This window comes from Ascaphus truei, chromosome 19, assembly GCF_040206685.1.
Source record: "Ascaphus truei isolate aAscTru1 chromosome 19, aAscTru1.hap1, whole genome shotgun sequence".
Taxonomy (NCBI): Eukaryota; Metazoa; Chordata; class Amphibia; order Anura; family Ascaphidae; genus Ascaphus; species Ascaphus truei.
The window spans coordinates 25,062,060-25,077,200 of record NC_134501.1 but is presented as its reverse complement, the minus strand read 5'-3'; the positions used below and the strand labels follow the sequence as shown (position 1 = coordinate 25,077,200).

Genomic DNA, 15,141 nt, shown 5'->3' with positions numbered 1-15,141 from the left:
TGACCTGTTCATGGCCCTTGAGGACTGGAGTTGGCCAACCCTTGTCTATAATAACCACCAATATACTCTACAACAGATGGATACAATAGGTACTACCATTGTTCGTGTCTGGAATCACAACCAAATGAGGTAAGAATACTGCAGTGATTTGAGCTAGAAGACATTTGTTGGGAGAGTCACGTCCGACATATTTAAGACGACCTATAGAGATAACTTTGCATCGGCTTTCCCCCCCTGAAATGTGTGCGGATGGAACCGTAGCTGAGGATGAAAAGGGAAAAGTTAAAGCCATCTCTCAAAGAAAAATCCGAGTGGGACAGACTGCCCCAGCCATCAGAGATACCCAAAGTAAATATGTGGATGTGTTGAAAGAAACGGGCCAGGACTTCCTTGGTTTGTTTGTTGTAGGTGACAGCCATGTGACAGACATACTGTCCAAGTGACCACCAAAGGTTTTAGGGTTTTTTTTTTTGAGTGACCTTCGCGTGACCTGGATGGGGAGGAGGTCGTCCCTTCTGCCAAGAACCTGCAGACACACCACAGTGCTCAATAAAACAGAAGCGGAGACCCAACAGCTGTGAATTTGGTGTTCACCGCTCGCCACATTGTGCCGGCTGTAGAAGAATGGACATGATAACCAAATGACACAGGAGCTTAACGAGCTGGAAGAGCTACACCAGCGTCTGATGAATTGAGCGCTTCCATCTGCCTCCTCAAAACATTCAAAGACCCGTTATTAACCCCATCACAGCCAGAGGGGACAGGAGCACATGTAAAGCATTGTATGCTATGTATAATATAACCAGGCATTTCTATATACAACCAGCCAGCCTTATCCATGTGTTGTTCGGTCCTTGGGAAATATTGAGAATGGCATGCTGCGAGTTGTAGTTTTGCTCTGTTAATAAAGGCAATTCTGCTCCTTGGCGTCCGGTATATACAATCTTGTAGTTGCTAGTTGTAGGTTGGAAAGCACTGGGATGGACAGTGGTGCACGATAACCCTCATATGTGCATCAATACAATCTACACACTGACAAGTGATTAGCTAATTTGCTGATCGATCCGTTCTCCTGTAATCGATCGCTGAAATTCGGCTGGGGGTTCACTAAATCTTGTGTCCTCTTCTGCAGCACTGACAGCCAAAGTTCTGTGAGGAAGATCATGTGACCAGGCAGGCACTAGATTCAGATTGGTGCACTGCTAGAGAGGACAGGGCTCAAAAAGGTGATGCTGTTTCGGAAGGGGAAGGGGATGTGACGTTGTATATGGTCGCGATTCGAACAAAAATGCTTGTTACATTAGAATACATTAAAAATGTCTTTTAAAAAGGTTGTTTTTTTTTTTTTTTAAATGCTACAAGTATTAAACGTATATTAAACGTAGAATATTGCTTGGATTGCAGCTTTAAGAAGTGAAATAGAGGTGATTTAAAAAAATTAAATAAGAAAATAATTAGACAAGTATAAGTATTTAATTAAAAAAAAAAAAATGTTTCTCTGGTTTAGAGATGCTTTGGAGGGGTGCTCCGATCTGTATCTCCTCTTGCGTGATATGCCGGTTTGTTGCGTCTCCGCGGTCTCCCCCCCAGTTATTCCATTTCTTGTGATGCTTTTGTTAAAGGATCGGTTCCTCCTGCTTGTTTTTTGGCCCCCTACCTTTTTGTTTTACATAAGTGGGAAGCGGTGGGGTCTCCGCACCGAACCTTGTTCATTTCAGCACTGGGGACACCGCGGGTAGCGTCTTCCCCCCCCCCCCCCGGGATACAAACTGGCTGTTTCAATATCCTGCATTGTGCTGGCCAATAGGAAGCCGCAGTGTCATCAGTCACAGCTTCCTATTGGCCTGCTGACGTGAGGGATTTAAATACCAGGAAGCAACTGGCGGCATCTTTCTTGGTGACTATCTCGGGAACCACGGGGCCCACTGAGCTGAAATTAATGTGGTCCCGTTCCGCAGACCCCCACTTTCCCTCCTATGCAAGACAAAATGTGGGGGCAAAGCCTGGGTTGCTCCTGTTACCCTTTGTGTGCTGGAGGGGTTGTGGGGCCAGTGAATCCCGTTTTGGTTCACCATCAGCACAGATCGCGTCCTGAGCTAAAATAGGAGTGGCGGGCGCGATCTGCCGTAAGAAAAATATATTTGGGGGGGGGGGGGGGTGGAATGGGGGGCACTCAAAGGGTTAAAGGTAGAGGACAATAAGCAACTCAAAAGATCATGAATCAGTGTTCTTGTTGCAAAGAAGAACATATCTGTTTCTTCACCAGACACAAAGTAATTAAATGAGCAATTAAATAATTAGTGACGCCAAATACATTGGTGAGTATGTTTTTGTCTGATAAGTGGGACTACCCCTTTAGCCCGGCTGCATCCAGATTTCTAATCTACAGTGTATCTAAGGCTGGGGCCATGGTGCCTTGCCCGGGCGGAGGCTGTAAGGTCAGCGGGTGCTTTCCCTGGCCATGGTGGGGGGGCGTTCCTAGGGGCGTCACGGAGCTGGTTCGCCCTCATTGGGCGAACCGCTCAGGTGACCGGCCTGTAACTCCAAGAAATCCGTTTGAACTGATTTCTTGCACAACGTGTGCCCGCTTCCGCGCGCACACGCCGCATGGACGCGATCACTGCCTTAAGGCAGTCTGTTCGCTCGTCCGCACGGTCTGCGGTACCATGGCCCCAGCCCTAAGTGTTGTGCCCCAAGCTGGTGAAGAAGTCTTCTTACTCCCAGTGTAGTGAAAACACAAGAAACTGATGAAAGAATGATAAGTGGTTAAGGGTTTTTTTAGCAGACAAGAGAGATTAGCTGCTCTGGACATGTTTAGCCAAGAATAAAGGAGATAGAGAGAAGATAAGTGTTTCAGAATTTTAAAAGGAAGATGGGGGGGGGTGGGAGGGTAGTACACAAATCGGATGTGTGGGACTAGTTGGTTTCTTGTATGGCCTAGGGCCTTAGTGGGAATATTTCAGGAAACGCTGGGATGCATCTAGCTCTTTCGCTGACCAAGCATTATGGAAAACAAATTCACAAAGCCTGTGCTCCTCTCAAACTGGCTGGCAATTTATTAGTGAAATTCAACATTTTGAAGTGTAATAACAGAGGAGCCATTTAGTTGATCAAAAAAATCATTAAGCCAGCTAACCCCGCCAAGGTAAATTCCATGTCAACAGATACCTACACTTAATGTGTGTGTGTGTGTGTGTGTGTATATATATATATGTATATGGAGATATAACTGTATGCTCATTTGTATGTCTTAGGCAGGTCTGCAACCCCGCCTTTCACCATTATCACCCAGCACACAGCACTTCCACTGCAGCAAGGGATTCTGGGAAATGACATGCAAATGAGCACACAGTGCCACTTTTTGCTTCAAAACCATTTTAAACATGGTTCCCTATAGGCTTAAGCTTGCTGCATGGTCACAGCTTTTAGCACAGCCAAGGTTAAGCTTTGGTCCTGCTGCGTCTGGCGGCGCGCGTGCGCGTTACTCACCAGCAGGTGTATCCTCCCGAGCCGATCCCAGTCCCCCCTCGCTGCACGGCTCACTACGCGCTGTGACTCGTCAGCCGCCAGGGGATGCAAGAGAATTGCGGTGACGCGTCATGTGGTGCGCTGGTGAGCCTATCAGTGGCGGGGGCGGGAGCTGTCAGCCTCCAAAAGGTGTGTGTGTCATGGAGAGGAGGGCATGTGTGGAGGGGGAGCTGCCTACCTTCCAGCCAGCAGCAGCACCCTCCTGCAGCCTGGGAGACCGACCGGGAGATGGCTGCAGCCATCCGCTGGGTGGGGGGTGGGTGTATCGGACGGGAGCTGCAGAGATAATGTGGATAGGGGGAGAGTAGCACGGAGAGCAGCAGAGGGCATGTGGGGTGTCCCTCCTGCAGCCCCCCAGTGCAGCCCTCCGCTCAAACCACGCCCCCCCCCCCCAGGTTCTCCACTCCCTACAGACCGCAGATAGCGGTCAAGTGCCTCTCCACGTGCCGCCTGTCTGCAGTGCGGGCGCGTGGTCTGAGGCAGCAGGGCCTTAGCCTTATGATGCATAGCCAGTAAACCCACCCACAGACAGCTGTTTCGACCTTAATGGGTCTCATCAGTGTGAGGTTGGTTACTGGCTATGCAAAGCTGAAGCAATGAGGATGGGGTTTACCATACTTAGTTAAGTTATGGTGAGTAAAAAAATTGACAAAAACCCTCCACAGCAAAGCATATAGCAAATGGAAATATAACTGTATGTTCATTTTCATGTCTTAGGCAGGTCTGCAACACTGCCTTTCACCATTATCACCCAGCACACAGCACTTCCACTGCAGCAAGGGATTCTGGGAAATGACATGCAAATGAGCACACAGTGCCACTGTTTGCTTCAAAACCATTTTAAACATGGTTCCCTATAGGCTTAAGCTTGCTGCATGGTCACAGCTTAAAGCACAGCCAGGGTTAGGATGCATAGCCAGTAAACCCACCCACAGTCAGCTGTATAATATATATATATATATATATATATATATATATATACAAATTCCCCTTTTTCTATGTACAGGCAGTCTTCGGTTATCCAACAGAACCCGTTCTGGAAGTAGCGTTGGATAGTGAAACTATTGTAAATTGAATCCCATGTTAATCAGTGGTGGTGAGCGTTGAATAACGCATTCAGGCATTGGATAACGCATTCCGGTGTCGAAAAATGGCCCAAAGGGTTGTGTTGAATATCCCATTTCGTTCGTTGGATAGCGAGGACTACCTGTGTGTGTGTGTGTATATGTCTATATATATATATATGTCTGTGTGTGTATATATATATATATATATATATATATATATATACACACACACACACACACACACACATAAATATACATACACCGGAAATAATTGGACACTGATGCAAGTTTTGTTATTTCGGCTGTGTACCAAAATAAATTCAAGTTACAGTTGAATAATGAATATGGGCTTAAAGTGCAGTCTATCTGCTTTAATTTGAGGGTATTCACATCCAAATTGGAGTAAGGGTTTAGGAATTAAATATTAAAGAGATTTATCACCCTCTTTTTCAAGGGACCAAAAGTAATTGGACTATTGATTCAAAAGCTTCTTCATGGACAGGTGTGGGCTATTCCTTCGTTATTTCATCATCAATTAAGCAGGTAAAAGGTCTGGAGTTGATTCCAGGTGTGGCATTTGCATTTGGAAGCTGTTGCTGTGAACCCACAACATGCAGTTAAAGGAGCTCTCAATGCAAGTGAAACAGGGTATCCTTAGGCTGCAAAAAAAAAAAAGAAACCACATCAGAGAGATAGCAGGAACATAAGGAGTGGCCAAATCAACAGTTTGGTACATTCTGAGAAAAAAAGAACGCACTGGTGAGCTCTGCAACACAAAAAGACCTGGAAGTCCATGGAAGACAACAGTGGTGGATGATCGTAGGATCCTTTCCATGGTAAAGAAAAAACCCTTCACAACATTCAGCCAAATGAAGAACACTCTCCAGGAGGTAGGCATATCATTATCCAAGTCTACCATAAAGAGAAGACTTCACGAGAGCAAATACACTGGCGACACACTTTATTCGAGCTCGGCTAGTCCCACGAATTCGGGTATACCCGGGTGTATTGAGGTTTGTGACTGTTTTCTGCCCGAGTGCATTGAGGTATTTTCCAAGCAGGGATTGAAGCATTTTATTCCCGCTGGCTGAAATACTGCACAGTATATATATATATACTGCATTACAATTCATGAATTTATGTCATCTGGTAGACACACGAAGCATTGCAGCCTATTAAATCCTAATCATTATCATTTAACAGATCAGCCGCCCGTCAGCCAGGCATGAACCCAGGCTGGGAAGGCAAACGCAACGGGGCTTGTCAGAGGTGAGGAGCGGCGCATTCCAGGTATCTGCCAGGTACATACTGGGTATTTGCTCGAATAAAGTGTGTCGGTGCAGTACAGAGTGTTCACCACAAGGTGCAAACCATTCATAAGCCTCAAGAATATAAAGGCCAGATTAGACTTTGCCAAACAATATCTGAAAAAGCCAACCCAGTTCTGGAACAGCATTCTTTGGACAGATGAAACTATGATCAACCTGTACCAGAATGATGGGAAGAAATGTATAGAGAAGGCTTGGAACGGCTCATGATCCGAAGCATACCACATCATCTGTAAAGCACGGTGGAGGCAGTGTGATGGCATGGGCATGCATGGCTTACAATGGCACTGGATCACTAGTGTTTATTGATGATGTGGCAGAAGACAGAAGCAGTCGGATGAATTCTGAAGTGTATAGGGATGTATTGTCTGCTCAGATTCAGACAAATTCAGCGAAGTTGATTGGATGGCGCTTCACTTTACAGATGGACAATGACCCGAAACATACTGCGAAAGCAACCCAGGAGTTTTTTAAGCCAAAGAAGTGTAATATTCTGCAATGGCCAAGTCAATAACCTGATCTCAACCCGATCGAGCATGCATTTCACTTGCTGAAAACAAAACTAAAGGCAGAAAGACCCACGAACAAACAACAACTGAAGACCACTGCAGTAAAGGCCTGGCAAAGAATCACAAAGGAGGAAACCCAGAGTTTGGTGATGTCCATGCGTTCCAGACTTCAAGCAGTCATTGCCTACAAAGGATTCTCGCCAAAGTATTAAAAATGAACATTTTTTTTATGATTGTGTTAATTTGTCCAATTACACCTGAGCCCCTGAAATAAGGGGACTGTGCATGAAAATGGTTGCAATTCCTAAACGTTTCATACGATATTTTTGTTCAACCCCTTGAATTAAAGCTGAAAGTCTGCACTTCTATTGCATCTCGGTTGTTTCATTTCAAATCCACTGTGGTGGCATACAGAGCCAAAATTATGAAAATGTGTCAGTGTCCAATTATTTCCAGACCTAACTGTATATATACACACACACACACACACACACACACACACACACACACACACACACACACACACACAATATTTCATGTGTTTGAATGGTGATTTGATCTAACTCAAACAATCATTTCCCCTTTAAACCAGGGCTCCTCAACTGCTGCCCACAGGCCGCATGGCCTTGAACTGACCCTTAGACTCAGCTGCCCCAGCATCAATCCGAAGTTAGCAGGAACACAGCACTATTTCTCACACTAAAACTTACTTCTGAGTAAAGGTGATGTAAATATGTATATGGAGCAGGTGTTATAAATACTTGTAAAATGCTGAAATATTATCATTTTCAAGTTTTTAAAATGTGCCTAAAATTACTATACAAATGGCTTGTGGCCCGTCTACTCCTGAATGTTTTCTGATCGGGCCCCTCTGAAGAACTGGGCGAAGAGCTCGGCCTTAAACCTATCATTGTATTCCTAAGTGTGCCTGCACTTTTAACCCTTTTCGTGGTGTTAAGCTGCTTGGGTGGAGTAACCTTTCATAAAGTATATTAAACACATATTCAATCTTATATAACACAACCAGTGATATATGTTGTTATATGTTGTTGTATGGTGTTATTGTAATGTAAAATCTACAGCCTGGACAGGCACATTTACATAAAGGGTTAATGAGAAACCCCTCCTGCTGTGGTCTCCATGGAGAGATTGTTTGAATTAGTTCTAAGCTGCTGTGTTCTAAAACCTCAGAGTTCTGCTCCATCTGCTTGTAAAAGCCTCATTCTGTGTCAGCTGCTCCTCCAGTCAGCAGCAGACCAGTCCTTGTCCTGCACGCTGACGGGCTTTTCATATATGTCAGCTCGAGATACCGTAGGACATTTCAATATTCTTTAGCTGACTCCCATGGATCCGGTATACGACGTACAAAGGATGCCACGGCGTAGCTTGCGTCTGATTACTAGAGGAAGCTGTACGTCTGCCAATGATATTGGCAGCACCACCTCTGGGATTATATTATCAAAGGGCAGAGCCCCAAAGAAATCCCTAAAGCTATCATCAAAAGTTTCCTCTAGAGACCGAATTCAGGGACCACAGTATGAGCAGACAACTTCTAGAGGATTGAACCAAGCTTGGGTTTCTCATCTCTCCAGAAACCATTTGAAAATCACGAACGTTTTGCTGTTGCTCTCCCTGGTGGTAATTGTTAAAATGAGTTACAGTCACCAACAAGACTATAACAATATGACGCTCCAGATTCTGCAGCTCCAGAAACAATTTGCCGAAATAATAGAAATAATCGGAACATCTGCATTTATAACCAAGTCACTAAATGACAACATTGCAAAATTAAAAACAGAAAGCGAAAAGTTGATGGAGGATTTAATTGCTACACAAAAACAACACGGATGGAGCATTACACACCTAGAAGCTCTCTGGGAACAGCTGTGCGAGGAGATCGAGGAGGTCGAGCAGAATGCCGAAGTAGAACGTGGTCTTGTTGAATTGGAGGCCTTAGGGAGTGTCAGTAGACCCGCATAAAAACATGTGTTATTAGAATGCTATGTTTTTGTATATAGTATGTTAATAAAAGCAATAAAATATTAGATATATTCAAATGTGATTTTTGAGTGTGTAATATTTGAGAACAGTAACACACGTGGATTCTTTTTCTGTATAAGCGTGATGCATAGAGGGATATCAGATAATGCAATTTTCTCACTGACACAATGTAGGGATCTGCTGTATTGTTCTCTCCAGGGCTCTGCACAGGGGGTCATAAAGTCATATTGCTGTGTAATTCCTGCTATTTTTTTAATGTTATCTAAACTGGAGGATCCCACAAAAGCTGATTCGTAGCTTCACCCCCGCCCCCCATTGCTGATAATCTATCCGCTGGAGCCAAAATTACTCTCATGCACACATATCCCCACACGCTAAGCAGGTATTATTGGTGGTTATGCACTTTTGTCCACAGAATGAGTGGCAAAGTCTTTTTTTGCTGACAAAATGTCTTAGGACAGGTTACAAATATAATCACTGCGCTTCTCCATGTAAAGAGCATGCAGCTAGTGAAGGAAATGGCCATACAAATGTGCAAAACAGAAAGTGAATCCCTGCGCTTCTCCCATAGGGATAGCAATCAATGGGGAATATATATATATATGTATGGTGTAAATACCTATAAGAAAAAAGGAGACTTTTGGTATACATCCTTTGATCAAATAATGCCAAGCCTGCTAACCACGTCAAGGTAAGTCTCTTTAGCAGGTCCCTACGCTAAATGCATACTAGTGTTATGTGAAATAAGCCCAGAAGGGGTTAAAATATCAAAGCATATGCTTGTATAACCTAGTGCAATTAAAAACTGGTATATACCAGTACAGATACTCACATGTAAGTGAAGTGGAATAAGGGGACCTTGCTAGGAGATTATATACCTAGAAGAGGAGGGGCTGGCCTGCCACAAACTGCTCAATAAGCAGTTGCAGGTGATTGGCTAAATATATTCAATTACACCATAGTAGTGTTGCCCTCTAGGAGCGTGCTGCAAAGGATTAAAATCGGCCCAACAAATAATGTAAAACAAATATAATCACTGCGCTTCTCCATGTAAAGAGCATGCAGCTAGTGAAGGAAATGGCCATACAAATGTGCAAAACAGAAAGTGAATCCCTGCGCTTCTCCCATAGGGATAGCAATCAATGGGGAATATATATATATATGTATGGTGTAAATACCTATAAGAAAAAAGGAGACTTTTGGTATACATCCTTTGATCAAATAATGCCAAGCCTGCTAACCACGTCAAGGTAAGTCTCTTTAGCAGGTCCCTACGCTAAATGCATACTAGTGTTATGTGAAATAAGCCCAGAAGGGGTTAAAATATCAAAGCATATGCTTGTATAACCTAGTGCAATTAAAAACTGGTATATACCAGTACAGATACTCACATGTAAGTGAAGTGGAATAAGGGGACCTTGCTAGGAGATTATATACCTAGAAGAGGAGGGGCTGGCCTGCCACAAACTGCTCAATAAGCAGTTGCAGGTGATTGGCTAAATATATTCAATTACACCATAGTAGTGTTGCCCTCTAGGAGCGTGCTGCAAAGGATTAAAATCGACCCAACAAATAATGTAAAACAAATATAATCACTGCGCTTCTCCATGTAAAGAGCATGCAGCTAGTGAAGGAAATGGCCATACAAATGTGCAAAACAGAAAGTGAATCCCTGCGCTTCTCCCATAGGGATAGCAATCAATGGGGAATATATATATATATGTATGGTGTAAATACCTATAAGTAAAAAGGAGACTTTTGGTATACATCCTTTGATCAAATAATGCCAAGCCTGCTAACCACGTCAAGGTAAGTCTCTTTAGCAGGTCCCTACGCTAAATGCATACTAGTGTTATGTGAAATAAGCCCAGAAGGGGTTAAAATATCAAAGCATATGCTTGTATAACCTAGTGCAATTAAAAACTGGTATATACCACTACAGATTTCTGTTCTGTTTAGGACAGGTTACAAACGGCCCCTATAGCAGAGTTGCAACCCGTGGCTCCCTCCCCCTCCTACATGCGACCCCCAGCTGCTGCCCCTCCCCCTCACTATCCTGCCATAAAACCTAATCTGGCCTGATCTGCAGAGGGGGCCTGCTGGAAGGTGTCCATGGAGGTGCCTGTCCAGGCAGCTTGCTGTTGACTGGTAGAAGTGTGGTTCCCCTGACAGGCACCTCCGTGGGCACCTTTCTTACAGACCCCCTCAATCCTCCAGGGCAGCCGGTAGGCCAGCGGTGCGCAAACTTGGGGTCACTGGATTTTTCTTGGGGGGCACGGGGCCTCTGCAACCGCCGCACTCTTCACCGAGGCATTTAAATTAAATGCCGGGGGACCGTGCAAGGTCTCTGCAACCTCAACTTACTGGGATTCAGCCGGCTTCTGGTCATATGACGCCGCGGGGTCATGACGCGGCATCATGGAAACACGTGTCAAATGATGCTGCGGGGTGACATCACGTGATACTCGGCGTCATCTCTCTCTCTCTGTCTCCTCTCCCTCCAACCTCAACTTACTGGGATTCAGCCGGCTTCTGGTCACGTCGCAATGACAATGTGGGGTCATTCATAAATGATCTTCCCACAGCTTGAAAGGGAGCCTCAATACACATGTATGCAGATGACACAATTTTATATGCACACAGCCCTAACCTCTAGATTTTGCAAAGGCTTTTGACACAGTTGATCATGCTATCCTGCTTAACAAACTCCAGAGCTCTGGAATAGGGAAACATGCTTTAAACTGGTTTCAGTCCTACCTATCAGGACGATCCCAACATGTGTCCATCTCAGGCTCTAACTCCAACCCCCTGGATATCACCTGTGGTGTCCCGCAAGGCTCTGTTCTGGGGCCCCTACTCTTCTCAGTGTTCATTAATGATCTTCCCACAGCTTGTAAGGAAGCCTCAATACACATGTATGCAGATGACACAATCCTATATGCACACAGCCATAGCTTCTCTGACCTTCAACACACCCTTCATTCTGACTTTTTGAGACTCGAAAACTGGATTTCCCAAAACAAACTGTTTTTAAACACTGACAAGACTGTAACAATGGTATTTGGGACCAAGACTAAATTTGTAAAGCTTCCAGTGACTGAGCTCCAAATCAGAACCAGCGCTAAAACCACCCTAACTCCTGTTACTAGCTTTAAATACCTGGGCATATGGTTTGACTCCCACTTAACATTCGGAATGCACATTGATACACTGACATCCAAAACCTATGCCAAACTAGGTGTACTTTACAGGAACAAATCGTACCTAAGTCTGCTGGTCAGAAAGCGAATCACACAGCAGATGCTAATGCCAATTATTGACTATGGAGACATAGTATATGGCTCGGCACCCCAAACTCACCTTAGCAAACTTGATACCCTCTACAATTCAATTTGTCGTTTCGTTCTCCAATGCAACTACAACACACATCACTGCGATATGCTCAAAGAACTAGATTGGTCATTGTCACGGTAGCTTATGACAAGATATAATGAACACCAAATATCTGGGTTGAACTGAACGAGGCTTAGATATAATAAAATATAATTTATTCCTTAAAAAGGTGAACACAGCAATATAGTACAATTAACAGACAAGAAGGTAACATTTACTTAGGGTTAGGGGATGGAGAAGTATCAGCTAGCAATTCTCCAGCAATCCGGTGACATTCCAGGTGGAATCAGAAGCACAACTAAAAACTGTAGGGTTGGCACAGTTTATATACCTGTGTAACCCTATTCTTAACATTGAATACAGACTATTGTTGAACAATTATCTGTATCAAATCCCTAACGTGGAGACACAGATTAACCCATGCCCCCCAGCTAATTAGCCCATGTGTACTGGGACTCTATGGGTAGCCCCATAATTTAATCGGGGCAACGACCAGTCTACCAAATGAAGTGACAAGGTGAAGTGAAAGTGCGCAACTATTAAATTCTAACACACACGTGAAGTGATTAAATTGTGATAAAAAATAAGTGAAATACGTGACCTATTTTTATCAATTTTGAATGAAGCGTCTGCAGCTGCGGTACCAGGGATGGCTCAGAGCACCCCCTAGAACGTTAGACAAATAGACAAAAAAACACAGCGCACAACGCTCATAGTGCATTAAATATATTAAATCAAAAATTCAATATGGTAAGTAATGTGCGTACATCAAGTTAATTACAAGTGAGCATGTTAGGGGTAAGTTACCCATGCACCAACAGATGTCATCAGTGGAAACCGGTTTGGATGTCACCAGCAGGAACCCTCTGTGGTGCCAGGTTCTGTAGCATCAAAAGGGGAGTCTTTTTGAGATAACCACTCCGTGAATAGACAGTGTCCCGTGTTTGCGGTTCACAGAGAAGCAGCCCTGTCTCTGGGACATACACGGCAGCTTCAATCCTCCTCCAAACCTCTGTTGCGGCAGGCACTTCCGGGTTGTGACGTCATCCGTCTATAGCAGCGCTGCTCGCGTGACTGTCCTCTGGTAGCCAGGTAGATAATGCCAACGGGGTGGGTAACAGGTCTCAGGATACTTGTTTAATCCAACACGTTTCGAAACCGAACAGGTTTCTCCATCAGGGATGTTCGGTTTCGAAACGCGTTAGACGGATGATAAAGTACCTCTGTACGAAACGCGTAGGTGCGTTCTATTTGTCCCCTTTTTTCCCTGTATGTGTTAGTTGGCTAATACAAATTTGAAACTACTGCGGAGTGGCCTGGTTTTGTTTTCCCTGCTTCACATTGCAGGGAGTCTGGAAGCTGTGCTCTATCTACACCACTACCCTCTTGTTTGTAGGTGTAGACATAACACCTACAAACCACTCCAGTTTGATGATTCTCCACCCTCAGGTAACAATTAGAGTGGCAGAGTCTGTTGATTAGTACTTGGGCGGTTGATTAGTACTTAGTGTAAACAATCAGGCAGTTAACTTTTGATCACAGTGCTTAGGCTCAATCAGCCGGCTGCCCTTCATGACCTATTAGCATAGCAGATGGAGTCTGCATTGTCAGAGCAGATCCAAAATACCATACATATACACTTTAATATCTACACATATTAATAAGTTCCATTCTGGTGGGCTCAGTGGGTCGAAATTTGCCAGTTTTTAATGCCTACAGTGACTCCACACTTTGGCCAAATATCAACTCTCTGCGACCTCCAGAACTGGAGATACAGAAATGCACTTTAAAACATTAAAATACAGGATTATAATGAAACATGGGAACAGGGGAACATGCATTTTCCTGACATGACAAGGCGTAAGCCACATTCCTGGACCGCAGTCCAGTTAACCCCTTGCCTCCCTGGTGAGGTCAGGGGGTGGCCATATGGGGTGCAACCCCTTTAATACCGGGCCAACCTCTCCCTCTACAGTCATCACTCGAGTTAAGGCGCAAAGTTCACCTTTCCTGTCTTGCCTTTAAATACTTTCTGGGCAAGCTACCCAGCTATCTGAACAAGCTCCTCACCCCTACCACATGCAGCACTTATCTGAGATCTGACTCCAAAAGACTGTTCATGGTCCCAAAGCTACACAAAGTATCCGGTCGCTCCTCCTTCTCTTACCGTGCACCCCAAAACTGGAACAACCTACCGGAGATTCTCACATCCACCACCAGTTTAAGTTCTTTCAAAACTCAGGCTGCTTCACATTTTAATTTAGTCTGTAACTGTTACATACGCCTATAATATATATTATCGGTAACTGTGCATGCAATGTCTTGTATATAATGTATACCCTGTTCATTTATGTAACTGTATTTGTAACCATGTATTATTTGTCTTAACTCTATGCCCAGGACATACTTGAAAACGAAAGGTAACTCTCAATGTAGTACTTCCTGGTAACACATTTTATAAATAAAATAAATAAATAAATGTGACGTGACGCGTCGTCATGAAAATACGCGTCAAATGACGCTGCGGGGTGACAACACGTGACACTGCGTTGTTTGTCTCCAGGTCACAGGGGAGGGGGGGCGCGAGCTCTGGAGCCAGCACACGGAGGCGCAACAAAAAAAACTTTGCGGTAGGCAGTGGGGTACACTCAGATCCTCTCTTCCAATATCCCTGCCCCCCCCTCTCTCTTTCACTCCTCTCTCTTCCAATATCCGTCCCCTCTCTCCCCATCTCTCTCTCCGTCCCCTCTCTCTGTCTCCTTCCCACCCACTTTCTCTTCTCTCTCTCCTTTACCCTCTCTCTCCACCCCCTTCAGTCTATCTCTATCTCCTTCCCCTCTCTCTCGCCTTCCCCCCCTCTCTCTCTCCTTCCCCCTCCTTTCTCTCCTTCCCCCTCTCTCTCTCACTTTCCCCCTCTTTCTGTCTCCTTCCCCTCTCTCCCTCCTTCCCCCTCTCTTTCTCCTTCCCCCCCTCTCTCTCCTTCCTCCCCATTCTCTCCTCCCTCCCCCTTCCCCTCTGTCTCACCCCGTATCTCGTTCTCCCACCCCTAAGGAACATACAATACGCTGTGTGGTGTGGAGTTTAATGGGGGTGGGGGGGGGGGGAGATGCGGGGATTAATGGGGAGGGGGGTGTTTGGGATGTGGGGATTAATGGGAGGTCGTTTTTCTTTACTTTGTCCTTAGCCCCAAGATTTCTATTGGCGGAGATATATATATATGTATATGTATACAACATTTGGGGGGGGGGGGTAGTGTGGGGTTTTTTCCCCCTCTTTCCCCCCCCTCTCTCTCCTTCCCCCCTCTCTCTCCTTCCC

General features: G+C 44.8%; 1 protein-coding gene across 6 annotated transcripts in view; it reads left to right on the top strand.

Moving 5' to 3' along the window:
- The window catches only part of FTO (FTO alpha-ketoglutarate dependent dioxygenase), a 199,229-nt gene that overhangs the window by 74,038 nt on the left and 110,050 nt on the right, over nt 1-15,141 (top strand). Inside the window, exon 9 of one of the 6 annotated variants that reach the window (XM_075576991.1) lies at nt 7,025-7,087. The exons of 4 other annotated variants lie outside the window; for them this stretch is intronic. In XM_075576991.1, coding sequence (XP_075433106.1) covers nt 7,025-7,067 — 43 coding nt within the window. In that variant the 3' untranslated portion in view covers nt 7,068-7,087. Of the gene's footprint in view, nt 1-1,132; nt 1,205-7,024; nt 7,088-15,141 lie in introns of those variants that run through there. One more of the 6 variants, XM_075576992.1, reaches the window with a different exon arrangement.